This window comes from Hylaeus volcanicus, chromosome 1, assembly GCF_026283585.1.
Source record: "Hylaeus volcanicus isolate JK05 chromosome 1, UHH_iyHylVolc1.0_haploid, whole genome shotgun sequence".
NCBI classification, from domain to species: Eukaryota; Metazoa; Arthropoda; class Insecta; order Hymenoptera; family Colletidae; genus Hylaeus; species Hylaeus volcanicus.
In genome coordinates, this window is record NC_071976.1 from 10,023,431 (window position 1) to 10,040,046 (window position 16,616).

At 35.9% G+C, this 16,616-nt stretch overlaps 1 protein-coding gene across 5 annotated transcripts in view; it reads left to right on the forward strand.

The window, feature by feature from the left end:
* Positions 1-16,616, forward strand: part of LOC128874122 (uncharacterized) — a 48,405-nt gene that overhangs the window by 21,673 nt on the left and 10,116 nt on the right. For 3 of the 5 annotated variants that reach the window (XM_054118486.1, XM_054118478.1, XM_054118494.1), the window contains exons 2-4: positions 4,184-4,449; positions 13,092-13,202; positions 15,163-15,429. In XM_054118486.1, coding sequence (XP_053974461.1) covers positions 4,287-4,449; positions 13,092-13,202; positions 15,163-15,429 — 541 coding nt within the window. In that variant the 5' untranslated portion in view covers positions 4,184-4,286. The remainder of the gene's footprint in view (positions 1-4,183; positions 4,450-13,091; positions 13,203-15,162; positions 15,430-16,616) is intronic. The other 2 variants (XM_054118503.1, XM_054118513.1) reach the window with 2 other exon arrangements.

Here is a 16,616-nt window from a genome sequence, read left to right on the forward strand (position 1 = left end):
AAAAATTGCAGACGATGTCATTGAAAAATGGCAAATTTGTGATTAAAAGTAGTGGTGATCATAAAATTGTATGTTCACCCCAAATTTCAAAAAAATATTAGTAGTGCATTAGCATGACCTAATATCACAAAAAATTGCAATCGATTTCATCGAGAAACGCGAAACTCGTAACCAAGAATATGATTCACCGTAAAATTGCGTGTGATATCATCAAAAACTGTCTTAGTCGGAAGCTTATCGAAAATAGTGTTTTCCCGCTCTACTAAGCTTTCTCCGAGTATTTTCACCTTTTTTCCGGAGTAGCTGGTAGATAAGGTAGCGCTAATGCTTCGGAAATCGCAAACACGCGGACAGATGTAGTTCGCGCGTTGGCCAACGGGCAATCCCATTTATATTCCCCGGGGGCGTTTCTCAACGCACGATAATATTCGCCGGTTAACGGCGCGCACCTCCTTCTTCTTTGTTCACTGATACGCAATTTTGTAGAGCGCTCGTGTCGAGAGTGATTCATCGACCTCTGTTTATCGTCCAGCCTTTACTCAAGACTGCGTGTCTCTTTCCCGCGAACCCCCGTGTGATAACGGATCCCATTCGCGGAGAATCGAGCTATCTGGTGCTCTATAATCCGTGTTGACCCTCTGTGACCCAAATTACTGATTATTTCACTATTGACAAAAAATTGTACGATAAAGACACGAATATTCACGGATAACCCAGTCTATTTATTGTATCTTTTTATTTATGGAGGTATTGTACATTTCTATCGCGTATTTTTACGTGTGAAATTCATGCAAGTTAAGAGGATAGCGCTTAGTGTCGTTGGAGAATTTGAGAAGAGAGTTTCAGATAGTTTTTGTTTAAGAAAATTTTTATTTTAGCGCAGCAACGTTCGTAGAATGCAGGAACATTTGTTATCACAAGCTAGTGGGTAGCATAAAATAATAATTCATCCTTGTGAGTTGAAAAACGCAAATCGAGAATAGTCGTTGTCCTACGGTCAAAAGAAATCTGTCGTCTAACGTGTCAAGTGCACTGTGCGTTGACACATCAATCGTAGATTGCAAAATTGTGTAAAAATGCCATCGGTATGATTGCAACAATTCAAGACCTTTTACGCGTCTGGAATAATGCATCTCGCATTTTTGCCGCTGTTTACTAGGAAAGATTGCTGAGACTGCGATTCTCGGTAGCGCAATCTTGTAAACGACAGGGAAGAATAAAATCATCCGCGGGGAGCATAGAATCGTAGTGGAATGACTCGTGCATCGTTAGCGAGAGAGGTACGCGAAGTATTTCGCCCGCGAAACACGAGTTTCAAAAGGGTGCAGCAATTTCTGGAAAAATTTATTTAGTTTTGATCTTAGCCTAGGACAAAAATTAATCTTGGAGGTTGTGCTACACAGGGTGTCCCAAACAACACTGGTTAAGAAATGGACGTACTATAATGGATGCAAAAATGATCTCTGGGTCATATTTTTTTCCAAACATGAAGAATATGTTGACTATGTGTATCAAAGCAGGATTTTATAAGAATGATTCCTTGGCTATTATAGTATGTCCTTCCAAACCAATGTTTTTCTCTAAAAAATTGTCTTCTATCCTAAAAGATTCATAGATATTTAAAATGCGAGAGTTTGGTGGAACACCCTGTATATAAAGTACCATACCGGATGCGATGGATCTCTAGTGTCAACCCTTTGAGGACGGATGTTGTGATACTTCTGAAAACATTTCCTGTCCTGGACGATTTCGAGTCGGGTGGTTTGGTTTTAATAACAGCACTTCGGCTGCACTTTGCTTTTTTACGAAATTTACTTCTCGCTTCATTTATTTCATAGTCGTATATTCGAATCTCTACGCTGGGGCAATAAAGACGCTGAATAAATAGAGTAAACGAGAATCGTACTTATGCTCTGGACAGTATCTGAATGATTGCTCTGCGATTACTTCCGCAAGCATCATTCGCTATTGTCAGATTAACGTTATAAATTACATTCGTAATCTGCAATCATAAATTAGCGACTTGTAATTTTTCAGAGTTAATTGTTGGCGATTGCTCGTTAATCATTAATCATAATTAGTGATTATTCGTTGACGGATTATGGTTTGTTCAGCACCGACAAGACGTAACGGATCGTACATGATGTAAATTAGTAGGAGAAAATTTGTTTATTCGTAGAAACAAGCAAAAATGTCAAAATTCATACATTTTACCAATTCGTATATTTATAAATTAATGAACAACCTAGAGAATGTGGGAAATTATACATTTTATTTATTGATTAGAATTGTAGACACGAGAAAGTGTTAAACAAATTTTTGTAAATCATATATTTTCCGCAGAGGGTTTCCATTATTTAAATGTTAATTCTGCGAGCAACTTATTGATCACTTGCACTGGTCGCATATAATGACATCGCAATTGTTAATTAGAGTGTTCAACGGAGAAGTAATCAATTGTGCGTGGCAATTGCAGAAATTAATTGTTTATTGTATTACATTTTGCCCCGACACTGTTTGAGAACACCTTTAACCGCGAAGGCGTGAAAAGCGTCAAGTTCTCTAAAGAAAGTCAAGCACGGCGTTGCTTTATTTCACGCCGATATCTAATTTTAGTTTTACTTTACTTTTGGTGCGGTCGATCACTTTCACCACGTGTGCCGTGTTTTCCTAGAACAGTTATACGAGTTGGTAATCAGTTACGAAGATGCTCCGAAGTGCTTTCACTATTCTTGGTATTGGACTTGATTTATGACGGTTGTTTCATTACGGATCGTTCTCAGTTCAGACACAGCCTCCTTGAATATTAAATAAATTCACCCCGAGGAATCCATAATTTGCTCCACGCGTTATGGTTGCAATACTTCTCCAGAAGACAGTAGCATGAACACATTAGGCCATCGCATAATTTTTGTGCCATTTATTGGTCTGCTATTCGAGTTAATATTTGAAACGCACCTTTAAATGCTATGAGAAAATAGACATTTTTATTTTAGTTTAAATTCTGTGTGTTATTTAAAATAGAAATAGAATCTAAATATGAACAACTATTAAATAGAAATTTTCCAACCCTTTGTCACCTTTTGGACAAAAATATTATACCTGCTTACTTTCTTGAAACGAAAAATTAAAAATGCAAAGCAATGTTTGTTTTACTATTTGATTGTATCTGCTTTTATTTTCAAACTAAAAGTGGAAGATACAAATCAATAACTGTTCAAGCTCTCCGTACTTGATGAACGAAACGAACGAAACAAAATGAGAGAATAAACAAAAGTTGATCTTTGATCCTCGAATATTATTCCGCTCGAATGGTAGCCGTATCTGCAAACAGCTGGGCAAATTGCATTCCGCGGGCATCAATGTTTCATTCGCACCGGTGATCCAATCACGGTTCAGTCACCGTGTAAGTTCGAATACCGTGTACGGCAACGTGATTCTAATAATATTTGATCCGCTCCCGATGCGAACGAGATTGGACCGTCACTGTAAATGAGACTCCAATAATGCATTAGCGAACCATGATCGCGTTATGACGGAATATTATCATCGAGGTATAGGATATATTGCCCAGCGTGGTGTCACTGCGTTTGAGGAATAGAAATGGATGATAATCGTACCGCGACTGATATACACGGAACTGGATCTTTGATCGAGGAATCGAGAAAAAAGATTTAGCCAACCTGAATCCATGTCTTCATTTTTATATTTGAGTGTAAAGAATTTTTGATACTGAGGAATTTTTAGTACTGAAGAATTCTTAGTATTGAAGAATTTTTATTATCGAAGAATTTTCATTATTGAAGGATTCTGATTATTAAAGAATTTTGATTCTTGTGGATCTCTTTGATCCACGGAACTGGATCTTTGATCGAGGAATCGAGAAAAAAAAATTTAGCCAATCTGAATCCAAGTCTTCATTTTTATATTTGAGTGTAAAAAAATTTTGATACTGAGGAATTTTTAGTACCGAAGAATTCTTAGGATTGAAGAATTTTTATTATTGAAGGATTTTGATTTACCCACTCATCAAATCTTACACCGTTTATTTCGCGTTAACACCAAATCGTTGTTTTTCGAGATTAATAATTGACAACGCCCCTTGGAATTATCTTTGATGTATATATAAGAGAAGAAAAGCACTCGTTAATTTAATATTTGGATAATTAATTGTACTTTTCAGGGAACAGACGATCGCTCGAAAATGGGGTTGAAACGACGGCGCAACAAAGCGGGGCATCGATGAAGTGATTAATTTTGGGGCAGACGAGGAGGTGCAGAAGAAAATGATGACTGCCATGGCCAGGTTGCCTTGCAAGCAGACTTCGCCTTCGCAGCAGCCACGGGTCAATAATTTTGGAAACAGTCGAAACCCGTACTGGGACATGCAGCCGAGACATCCTGCACCCCCATACGTCAGGAATCATCATCGACACATCGATCATACAGGTGAGTCACCTTTTCATCTATTGATAGTTTCAAAATGCTTTCCACAAGAGGCTTTAGGATACTATTTTTGAATCAATTGCAGTGTATGGAATATTTCCAGTTATTTTATATTTTAAATGAAAATACTTGTGTACAAATTGAGAAGTATTTTTAACTGACTTCGAAAAAGGAGGAGGTTACTCAATTCTCCACTCATTAACAATATATATATATATATATATATATTTTTTATTGTTAAATATATATATATATTTTTTTTATTGTTAAATATATATATATATATTTTTTTTTTATTGTTAAATATATATATATTTTTTTTATTGTTAATATACAAAATCCTAATGCCACCTTCGGAAAACCACGAGGATGTTTAATGTTATTATTAATTCACCCTAACCTCTACGTGCTCGCATTGACATTGGAGCCGGCGAAGCTTTTTTTATACGTTTACAGTTGGTTCGAACCCTCGAGAATCCTTAGTTATAAAAAAAAACTCTTTGAACGTGCCATACAATATTAATAAGCGTTACAACTTTATCTTGTCGAATATCTGCTCCGTTGAATGTTACAAAGAAGACAATCATGGGATCAATCTAGCTGCATTAAACAATTGGATAAATGTTTCTTACACAGTCTCGTTATAAAAGTGCGAGTGAGTCTAATTATTAGAATTTCTAGAGTGTTTATAGAAGAAATTTATTTCATCGTTTAATATATAACACATGTGTCTATATAAAAATCAAATTTATTTATTTATTTCAAATTAGGCAGTTCTCACATTAATGTGTTCCTTTCTTTGAAAAATTCTTACTGGTTTTTTGTTTGTATGTTGAATAATTTTGTTGGTAGTTGATTATGATAAATCTTCCACATTTATATTTTCAAATTTATACATATATATAAATATCGAAGATTGATTATAATCAACTAGGAAAATTTCATCGAATGTTAACCAAGTAAGAATATTTATGTATATATTATATATATATGTATGTATGTATGTATGTATGTATGTATGTATAATACATATGTATGTATGTATGTATGTATGTATGTATGTATAATACATATATATGTATGTATGTATGTATAATACAATATGTATTATACATATATGTATGTATATATCTGTACAAATTTTAGCAGAATTCGGAATGTTCCTTGAAAAAGTGCCCAATTTGTAATGTCGGAGGTAATTGGTGAAGAAAGTTTTAATTGAAACCAACCCGGGACTAATTCTTGACACGAGCATACGAAATTCAGCGATTCATAAAATTGTTCATAACTTATCCCCGGGAACTGTTCCAACCATCCCGCGGGGAACTTTGTATCCTTGAACGAAGTTCCTATCGACCGTACTGTTTTATCTTCACCCTTCACCGTTATCGTCATTAATTATCCCTTTTACGGGCGGAAGGAAAACACGCTCGAACAGGCTATTCGTTACAACAATCTTCAACGTGTCCGTGGTTGTTCGCAGTCGCGTGTCGTTCGATACTTGGCGACGGAACACGCGCTGTATTATTTTAGTACTTTTTGATAATAGAGTAGAACCTCGGGAGAACAATTATTAAAGGTGATTGATTGATTAACAGGGTAATTTTATCTTCACCTGGATGGAATTATTTGCTATACGAGGTTCTCCAAGAGGGATTTCAGTCTTTTTAATTGGTGCAGTTGTGATCGACAGTTAAATGGCATCACTGTTTACACATTTCAATTTTTTAAATGCGATAGTCATTCTTATAGACTAGCTAATATATATTGGGTTGTCTGGAAAGTCAATGCCGATTTTTGATAGGTGGTGCAGGTCTGAATATGTCGAAATGACTGAAAACAAATAACATATATGTGTACATCCCTTAAAACGTGGAAAGATTGTGGAACAAAATAGTACTTACATAATTCAATAAATATACATATAAATAAATGTATATTACAATTCAAATATGCCTTTGAAGTTTTCTTAAAAATTGGCACGAACTTTCTGGACAACCTAATATTTATATATTTGTTCATACACTTTGTATATTTTAAACACTCTTTAAACTATATGAAGTTATACTTGAGCTATATTTAAATTTAAAAAAAAAAATGAATATTTTGTGTCTTATTGATAGAAAAAATTTTTAAGTCTCCCTTTGGAAAGCTTTTTGTTGTAAATGGGACCAACAAAAAGCTTGAAACTCCACCAACATTTCTTCTCCAATTTTCTTCATTTATTATTGCCTCAATAATTCTGGCTCGTTTCGAAAATGTAATCGTTTTCTTCTTACTCTTTGTCTTTCGCAGTTTTTTGATCATTTTAGAAAATATCGAAAAGAGAAACTTCGGATTGTTCGTCGTTCCCAGAGATTGTTCACGGATCGGTTATGCAGCTGTTGCGTTAGGCTCATTCGTGTCATCCGTGGCTCCTTTGAGCTTCTGCTGGCTCATCCTTTTTCTTATCCGTGTTCCCTCGTTATTATCGCGGTCTGCGGCCGTCTTGGGAAGAAAGTCTTCCGTGTCGAGCACATGTCATCAACCATCGTGTCTGTCACGCGCGATTTGCGGGAAAGAGACGCGAATCTGACAACCGTTGCTAAGAAGTTTCGAGTAAATTTCCGTATCGGAGACAAAGGAATTTTTTAAATTGCAACCTCGCGAGAATACTTCACTGTCGCGTTTGAGATGTCCATCGAGTCCCTCCGTCCATGGTCTATCGCGTTTACGGTCACGGGTAACGAGTGATGAATTGCTCTTTGTAAACTGTGCAACTTCTTCGGTATTGTCGCTAATTGGTAACGGTAGATCGATGACTGGCGCTATTTTGCAATGATGAATTGTGGTTGAATCGTGGATGAATTTTTTGTGTGGTTTGAACCGTCAGGGAAACTCGAATTTACTATTTATGAATGAAATATGAGGAGTAATGAAGAAAGCAATAATTAGTTTGACGAGTAGTGTCGTTAAATCGTGTGCTTTTTTTTGGTATATAAATTAAACTTAATAATATAATATTCTAATGAATTAAAATTGAAATTTGACGTGCCTGTTAAAATAATGAAATTAACACGTTGATCGACAGTGCTTTTCACTGAACAACGAAAACTATTAATACTGAAAGTTAAGTGTCATAGAAAATGAATTTAAATGAAATACTTGAATTTTGATGAAGTTACAGAACTAAATACCAAAAAATAAATGTTTCATTACGCAGTTTCTAAAAGTCTGTAAACAAAATTAAATCGAAGTAGAAATTTTCAAGAGTATTAGTCTGGCAGTGAACGTGTTAATAGCTGGATGAACTAGAGAAGATTGGTGAAGAATAGAACAGTGTCGGTGCTTTTGTTCTTTTACAGACGCAGGCAAACCTATTACACGCGCGGTGACATCTTTTTTTAGGAGTTGACTTGAGAACCTTCCAACCATGCCGAGAAATATAAGCCCGTTTTAACCCTCAACCCGTAGGGTAAGGTCGAAATGGCTCACGCTGTTCTGTCAAAGGATTATATCTGATTATTTATAGCTTTGTGAAACTTTGAAACTTCACGCACTTTGCTCTAGGTCTGCTCTTGAACTTTAAACGTAAATAGATGAATTGCTGGAAGCAACGTGCAAAGTTGATACTTTAGTGGCGTTGTTTACACTGAAAATTAAATATGAAGAGGCAATCTTTATTTGGCTTGATGTTATGACATTTTAAAGTTAGTATGCAGTTGCTATACATTATTGAATAATTATTTAGTATATGGTGTTTTGATACTATACTGTTGCTGACTTTAGAGTGTCATATTCTGAATAATCAAATTATTAAAGACGTCAAGGAAAGAATAAGATTTATTTTTTTTCAACTTTGTTTGGAGTAACAAAAAATGTTAGATGATTTGTGTAAAATAAAGTATTCGAAAGTCCTTTTTGGAGAGAGATCCTGGCCCACTGCTGTCAATTTTAAATCGAAAAGAATAGAATTGCCGAGCTGAGATTCGAATCCAGATCAGTTAGCTTGCTAGGCGACTGCTCCAACCAATTAAGGCCACTCTCGTCGTCAACGAATTGTTTCTCCCTAACCGCCCTATCAGGAATCGCTGTGGTCTAGGATTCCAGTGTTAAATTGAAGGAATTTATAGTACCGCTTATGATTTCACTCGCTATTTCGTCTTTTTCTGTTATAAATTGCCCAGCTAGCATCAAACTTATAGCTAATCAACTTAGCTTACGACGAATAACGTGATTATTGTTTCTATCAAAATAAAGCTCGTACTAAACATTTTTAATTTTAGAAGACCACCCTCGTAGTAAATGTAGATCATTTTTATTTATAGCCGTATGCTATTTATAGCATTTATTTATTTATATATACTATGTATAGCCTTCGCTATGGGTGAGAACTTTTCACCGAGGAATTAAATAAATTCATTCGGAAGATGAGATATTCAAGAAAATAAATCGATAAGAAATTTCAAAAATAAATACTAGTTTAAATTCACGAAAAGTATGTTTCAATTGTATAGAAACAAAGTGGCAGGTTCGCATAAATTTTCACGAGCAGTTTGCCAGCCAACGTAATATACTCACAATGAAAAATTTATTTCGGAACATTACTTTCTATCATTTAATTTAGTCAAACTTCTTCGATAGACATAAAGTACGAATACGAGGGTCGTTCAGAAAGTAAGTTTAACGGTTTAATTACGCTGTGAAAGAGTGGTCAAAACACAAAAACAAGGTCATTTTTAAAATTTTCAGACAATTTTTTATTTTTCTACGTAATCCCCACATCTTTCAATACATTTCGTATAACGAGTAACAAGCTTTTGAATTCCCAAGGCGTAATGATTTTCCGTCCACTTTGCGTCCGCTGGTCGTCGTTCGCGCTCTTCATCGTGCAACTCTTCGCGGCCATTTAGGAACGCTGTTCGCCAACGCGTAACCATCTGCAGGCTCACGCATTTATCGCCGTAAACAGAACATAATTCTCGATAAATTTCTGTGGCTGTGAAGTTTTTAGCGGCAAAAAAACGTATTATACTACGCGGTTCACACTTGGACGCAAATTTTAACGGAATCGCCATGATAAAATGTTACAAAACACGCGACAATTAACCTACCAGAGTCTACGACACACGAAACTGATCAAAATAAATGAGAGAACATGTTCCTAAAATTTTGTAGTTCTACCTTCTCACCAAGACCAGCGTTAACATCGTTAACACGTTGACTGCCAAACAAATATTCTTTAAAGTTTCTACTAAAATGAAATATTATTTAAACTATCGGAGACTGCATAATCAAACATTTATCGTCGTATTTATTCTTGTAATTTCATCAAAATCCATGAATTTGGTTTAAATTCATTTCCTTTGATGTTTGACATTCGGAATTAATTTCGTTAGTTCTTCAGTGGAAAGCACTGTCACCCACATGTGGGTGACATGGCGATCAACGTGTTAAACTTAATTTCTGAACGACCCTCGTATTTATGGGACTGACTGTATCATGAGTTCGAGTCCTGGTCCAGCGGTCCGATCAGCCTTTCCTTCCGACGTTATCGCGGCCGTATCAGTGATTGGTACAAGCTGAGGGTATCAACTCGACGGGGGCGTGTCGGTCGCATGTCATCAATCATCAACGTGCGTGGCACGCGAAAACGGGAGGAAGCCGCAGATGTCGGTGCACTCGTCATTAACGCTCGAGCTCTTGCCTTCTCGGCGTCTCCAACGAGACACTTTAACCCTAGCGCGTGTGCAAAGTGCGTGCACGTGCATCATTATGGCCCACCATTGGCGTACCGTGCTGGACAATTTCATAACGTTGGCATATAGAATACACATGCAAGCAAAATTTATTAAACGCTCTACTTAAAAGGAGAAGTCTACTTCGGATAATTCGAAAGTGCATATTTGAGAATTTTTTCGGGGGCGAACGAAAAATTTCCTGGGGATGAGTTTAACACGTTGGTCGCCACGTCACCAAGAAATAGGTGACAGGACTTTCCATTAAGGAACTAAAAATATTAATTTTAAAGGTGAGACAACGATGAAAATGAATCTGGACAGGATTCGTGAATTTGACAACGTTAAAAAATGAAATACTGCGACAGATATTAAATTATCTGATGTTCAATTGTATGGAGACAACATTTTAACTTTATATTGGGTTGTCCGGAAAGTTCGTGCCTATTTTTAAGAAAAATTCAATGGCATATTTGAATTTTGATGTATATTTATTGAATTATATATGTACCATTTTATATGTACCATTTCCACTACTTTTCCACCTTTTAAGGAATGTATACATGTTATTTGTTTTCAGCCATTCCGACATATTTAGACCTATGCCGGCTACTAAAAATCGGCATGGACTTTCCAGACAGCCCAATAGAAATTTTAATGAGTTTTAGCTTGGCAGCCAACGTGTTATTAAGGGTATTCGAGAGAAGGTTTCTTGATGCATGTGTCCCAATTTTTGTATTTAAAAATATCTTAAATTTACAAAGTTGTGGGTTTATTATTGTTTACTTGAGTATTCGAAATTCAAAACACAAGCATTTTTTAATAATACATTAAATTATGCAGAAGTAGTCTGTAGGAACTAGAATAGTAGAATGTTCTCATCTCGAAGGAACTTCATCTAGCGTAGCACACTTGCAATTAGGATCGTTGCTTTAATTACTTAATTGATGCTGGTTACATTAGGATTTACATTACCAAAGGTGTAATCATTATAGGCTCTAATTACCATAGGGGAGCTGGTGAATTATGGTTATACTTCGGGTTACACAGAATCATTCTTGCGTTCTAGTAAATAGATTTAAATAATAAAATTCATAACTGCATTTATTGTTAATTCTTGAGAAAATTGTAAATAGAAATGTTATAGTTAGAGAAATTCATATTAGGAATACATGCACCTTTTGTGTGAAAATTTTATTTTCAAGGTTCAAAAGTACCTAAACAATAATGATTAAATAACATAATATATACAATATAATAGTACACTAAGTTAAATTTATTTCTCGCTTGGAAATCGAACAAAAATAATACTTGACCTTTACGCTGACACCACGGAGCCTATAAACATGTATTTTTTTTCGTTTTGGTCATACAATAAAGTACTATATGAACCATCATTCATAATGTCAGTCTAAATTTATAGTCTCCAAGATGTGTTATTCGCGTTTATGGGCCATCAAACGGTGTCTAGTAAACATTTCATAATTTTGCATACGATCATATTTACTATCAATATTTTCCATACACATGCATATGTATTTCAACATAGTCAATATTGTTGTTCTTATTCAAACTCTCTGCATTTATATTTATAATTTCAAGTTTAAACCAATCCTTTATATAAAGAAAATTCAAAGAAAAAAACATTTATACTAGTACCACTATTGAATTGCGAACTGATCAATTGTAATTTTTTTTTCTTTTTCTTTTTTTTTTTTTAATAAGCTTAACGTCCCATCAACATCATGGGTTATTAGCGACTTATAGAAACAGTACAGAGTTATTACATTTTGTTAAATAACTCAATAGTCTTGCAGAATTCTACTAAGGTGTCCAGGTATATGAAAGAATAGTTGGCTTCACTGATACTATTGTGGATGTTTAACTTCCTCCTGATTTCGTTGTATTTGGGGCAGTCAAGGATGATATGGTTAATAGTGACTTGGGTGTTACATTCGTCACAATTTAATGATTGGCTTCTGTTGAGTAGGTATGAGTGAGTAAACTTGCTGTGGCCACTTCTGATTCGTGTTTTTGCCATTTGCTGCCTTCGGTTGAATTTTGGATTCGTTTGTAAATCAAAAAAACTTTCTATAGCTTTATGAACTGTGCTAGCTTTATATGTTCTCTATTTTGCAGTCCAAGACTGCCTTAATAATGTTTCTAGGTGTTTAACGATTTTAGCCTAATGAATTCCAATTCCAATTGATCGATAGTCTACTTCAACTAACAGTTGATCCAATTGTTAATGCAATTTCTTCTTTTCGTCTTTCTGCGCAAAGTATCCAACTTCCTTAAATATATAAATTAGGATAACTGGATTCCCAATGCTTAAGAGTTCGTAACGCATTTAAGTAGGATATTTTCATAATGAATTATTCACGAGGTCCTTGCACACACCAGGAAAGGATCATCCTCGTCGCCGAGAAGATTCTTACGCGCAGCTAGCTTGTCCTTCGTTTATTCCTGGCGACTAACTAATCTCGTTACTTTCGTTCATCGGCGCGGAAACATTTTTCTCCGTTATAAGTCGGTTCCAGAGAGCTACGTAGAAAAATATTGTTAATCAGCATGAAAGGCTTCACGCCTGCTGGAATTTCATTTCGATACCCGTTTCCTATCGTTCATCGGATCAAACGTATCGCCGTAAATCATTTCCAATCGTCGCGCGAAAAACTGTCGATTCCATTTACCTTTTTTTTTATATTAGATACTGGAGTTCGTGTAGATTTATATTGGAAGCTTCGCTGCGCAATAATTTCGCATTTTAGAGACATTTAAACGTATGGAGCAATTAAATTACATTGTAAGTATAGGACAATTATTTTGTTTTATATGCTGGAATATTATGTGAAATATTATTTATGTTTCCTTTTCTATATACTCTGTTTTTAATGACTTTCTGTGCACAATAATTTTACATTTTAGAGGCATTGAAACGTATGGAGCAATTACAATGGTCCATTGAGACTGAGTGCTCGGACTGGCTACCTAATTCGCATACACACACATGCACACATGGAGCAATTAAATTACATTGTAAGGATAGGACAATTATTTTGTTTTACATGTTGGAATATTATGTGAAATGTTATTTATGTCTTCTTTTCTGTGTACTCTGTTTTGATCGACTTTGTACACTTTTATGAATTGCAACACAAATTTAATGTACTGTTAATATTTATATGTTTCAATGAATTTTATTAAGTATTATTGAAATGTACTATTCTTTGCGTGCTTCACTTTTATCGATTTTTAGAAAGGTGAGTAATTTGCTCGTACACTACTCTTTTAAATGGCCAATTCAATTGTAAATATTTTCTGCTCGTCATTTCCGGTAATTTGCCGCCACAACAGGATGCGTTGAATGGCTACCCGGAAATTAAGAGAAACTATCGACGAAGCTAACTTTAGTCGTAATATTTCACGTGAGTTTCGAAATAGGCACTGCACCTCGATTCACGAGTGAAATTTTTCTGAATTTTTTTTCTATTCCAATTCGAGTTTGAGCCAATTTTATATATTTAACTTTTGTAGTTAACTCGAAATTTATTCAGAACTTCTGTTCATCGAAAATATAATTTCATTTTATAATAGCAATTTCTATCGATCGAGTAACGAACCAAACCGAGTTTACATTTCACTCGTTATTTATTAAAAGCTTTGTAATAATTCATTGGATAATTCATTGAGTAATATTTGAATGTAATTCAGATTGCAATTTCTATCTAACGAGTAAACATTTCGCACGTGCCATTTCCACCCAGATGAACATTTCTCAACTCCGTAAAATCTTGCTGAATATTTCCTCGCACAATCGCATATAATATACACATTGATTGCGGATGAATGCCACCAAGATTTCTGTGGAGAATAAGTCGATTCATCGCATGAGTTGCTATCACATACAATTTATTCCAAACCAATTTTCCATTGAGAACAGCATGCTACATCTCGCCAGTAGCGAAGCAGATGGGGTATTCAAAGATCGTTCCAAAGAATAAGAGAAAATGGATAAAATACACTGTGACTCGTGGAAGAATTTTAACATATTTGGCCTAGGTGCAGATTTTCTTTAACATTTTTTTACGTGTATTTTATATCGCAAATATTATAAAATGAACTTTATTTTAATTATATTTTTTTACAATATTCTATATTGTGTTCATTTTGTAGCTTCTTTTACATTCGAATTCCCTATGAATGATCGCCACATCACCAATATATAGATGACAGTTAGTTTAGGTAATAGAAGAACTAAAAAAATTAATTCTGAAAGTTAAGTGTCAAAGAAAATGAACTTGAATGAAATACTTGAATCTCAATGAAATCGGCGCTAGAAACATTGAGACCGTGTTGTCGCATGCGATAACTCACGTTAAGATGTGTTTCGCGGAGTGCATTGAAAGGATGGTCGACCGTTTATTACTTGAATCTCGATGCAATTACAAAAATACGCCATGAATGTTTCATTATGTAGTTTCCAATAGTCTGTAAACAAATCGTGTTGTCGCATACGATAACTCAGGTTAAGATGTGTTTCGCGGGGTGCATTGAAAGGATGGTCGACCGTTTTTTACTTGAATCTCGATGCAATTACAAAAATACGCCATAAATGTTTCATTATGTAGTTTCCAATAGTTCGTAAACAAACATTAATCAATGTAGAAATGTTCAAGAGCATTAGTCTGGCAACCATCGTGTTAAAACTTGAAAAAAAAGAAAGAAAGAATGAAATTACTCGTGAATGAAATGTTCAAGAGTATTAGTCTGGCAACCATCGTGTTAAAACTTGAAAAAAAGAAAGAAAGAATGAAATTACCCCTATGGCTATTGTCCGGCGGCCAGCAAAGGTGCAAACGGTTAACGAGCCTCGTGTCGGGGCACGTGGCCTAACCCTGTCAGTCAGGCTCGGTATCCGTTTACAGGAAGCGGGCTATTTACCGTTTTTACTCGAGTGTCACTTACAGCCGTCTGGTTTCCTCGTCACGTGCCACAGGGAAGCGGAAGAGCGCGGTGGAGCTGCTCCAGGAGACGAAGGCGTTCTACGTGAAGAGCGAGACCGTCCTGGACCGGAAGCAGGAGCTGAAGAACAGCGGGCATCTTCAGGTATCCCAGCTGAGCGCTCCTGGCGCGCCACCCAGGCTGCTGAGAAAATGCGGCACCGCTTCCATGTGCTCCATGCAACCGACGTCGCCGTCGCAACTGCCACCTGCCACGCTGACGCCGCCCTGTTGCTGGGCGTCGTGCCACGAACAGGACAGGCGTAAGTCTCATCGTGAAAGTATCGTAGTACACCTTCGCGGCGCGTATAATCGATTTAACTCCGGGCATTTAAGAGTCGAGAACCGCGCCACCTTTTCCGTTCTATTGCCACGGGCAACTTGCCACGGGCCTGGATAGCTCCAAGTGGCCGTCTAAGTATACTTTGGAAAGCTCCGTGGAAACGCTTCCTCGTAGATATAGGTGTTCGAAGACGAGTAGCCGCTTTGGGTATCGCGTTTACCAGTCGCTTTGCTGGAAAGTATCGCTTTGATTTTGTTCTTTTGGGGGATGAAGGCACCTGACTCGAACGCCAGCTTTGGAGGGGGACGAAGTATTGCTTGGGATCTTTATGAAATTATGGATTGGACTCTCGAGTAACAGAAGGCAAGTGCCATTGACAGAATTGTGTGGCACCAGAAGTCTCTAACAATTTTCATATTTTTCTTTAGTTAACACGTTGATCGCCATGTCACCCATATATAGGTGTTAGTTAGACATCACAGGAAATGAATCTAAATGAAGTTCTTGAATTTTGATGTAATTACAAAACTAAATACCACGATAAATGTTTCATTACCTAGACTCCGGTAGTTTAAATAATATTTAATCTTAGCAGAAATTTTCCAGAATTATTCGTTTGGCAGTCAACGTGTTAACGAGTGAGAGGAGGAATTTGTTTTTTTATAAAATGATAATTTGAAACCTCAGAAGTGAAACAGTTCAACAATCATATTTTTCCAGATCATATAGTTTGGACACTTTTAGTCAATACTGCATCTATTAGGTTGTCCCAAAAGTTTCTTTCGCTTTATTAATAAGTAATACATGCACAATAGTTTGTTTTATGTTACATTACTGAATTGTCCACGATTCATTTTGCTCAATTACTGTTACAACATGAATATCTACGTAATTAGATTGTCAATTTATATAAACACGACCACGTAAAATAATTGAGTGCAACTCGCGAAAGAAACTTTCGGGACAATCTAATAATAATCCTGTAAGAAGTACCTCTCATCCAAAGGCCCTGGAAACTTTATTTATCCTCAACCACAATATCTAAATTCCCCTCAAATAAAAATCAAATCTCATTAAAAACAAGTAATTCTCCCCTCGCACCCTCAGCAAAAATCACAACAAAAATGTAAAATGTCGAATTGCCTTTCCATCCCCTTTAAAAATATA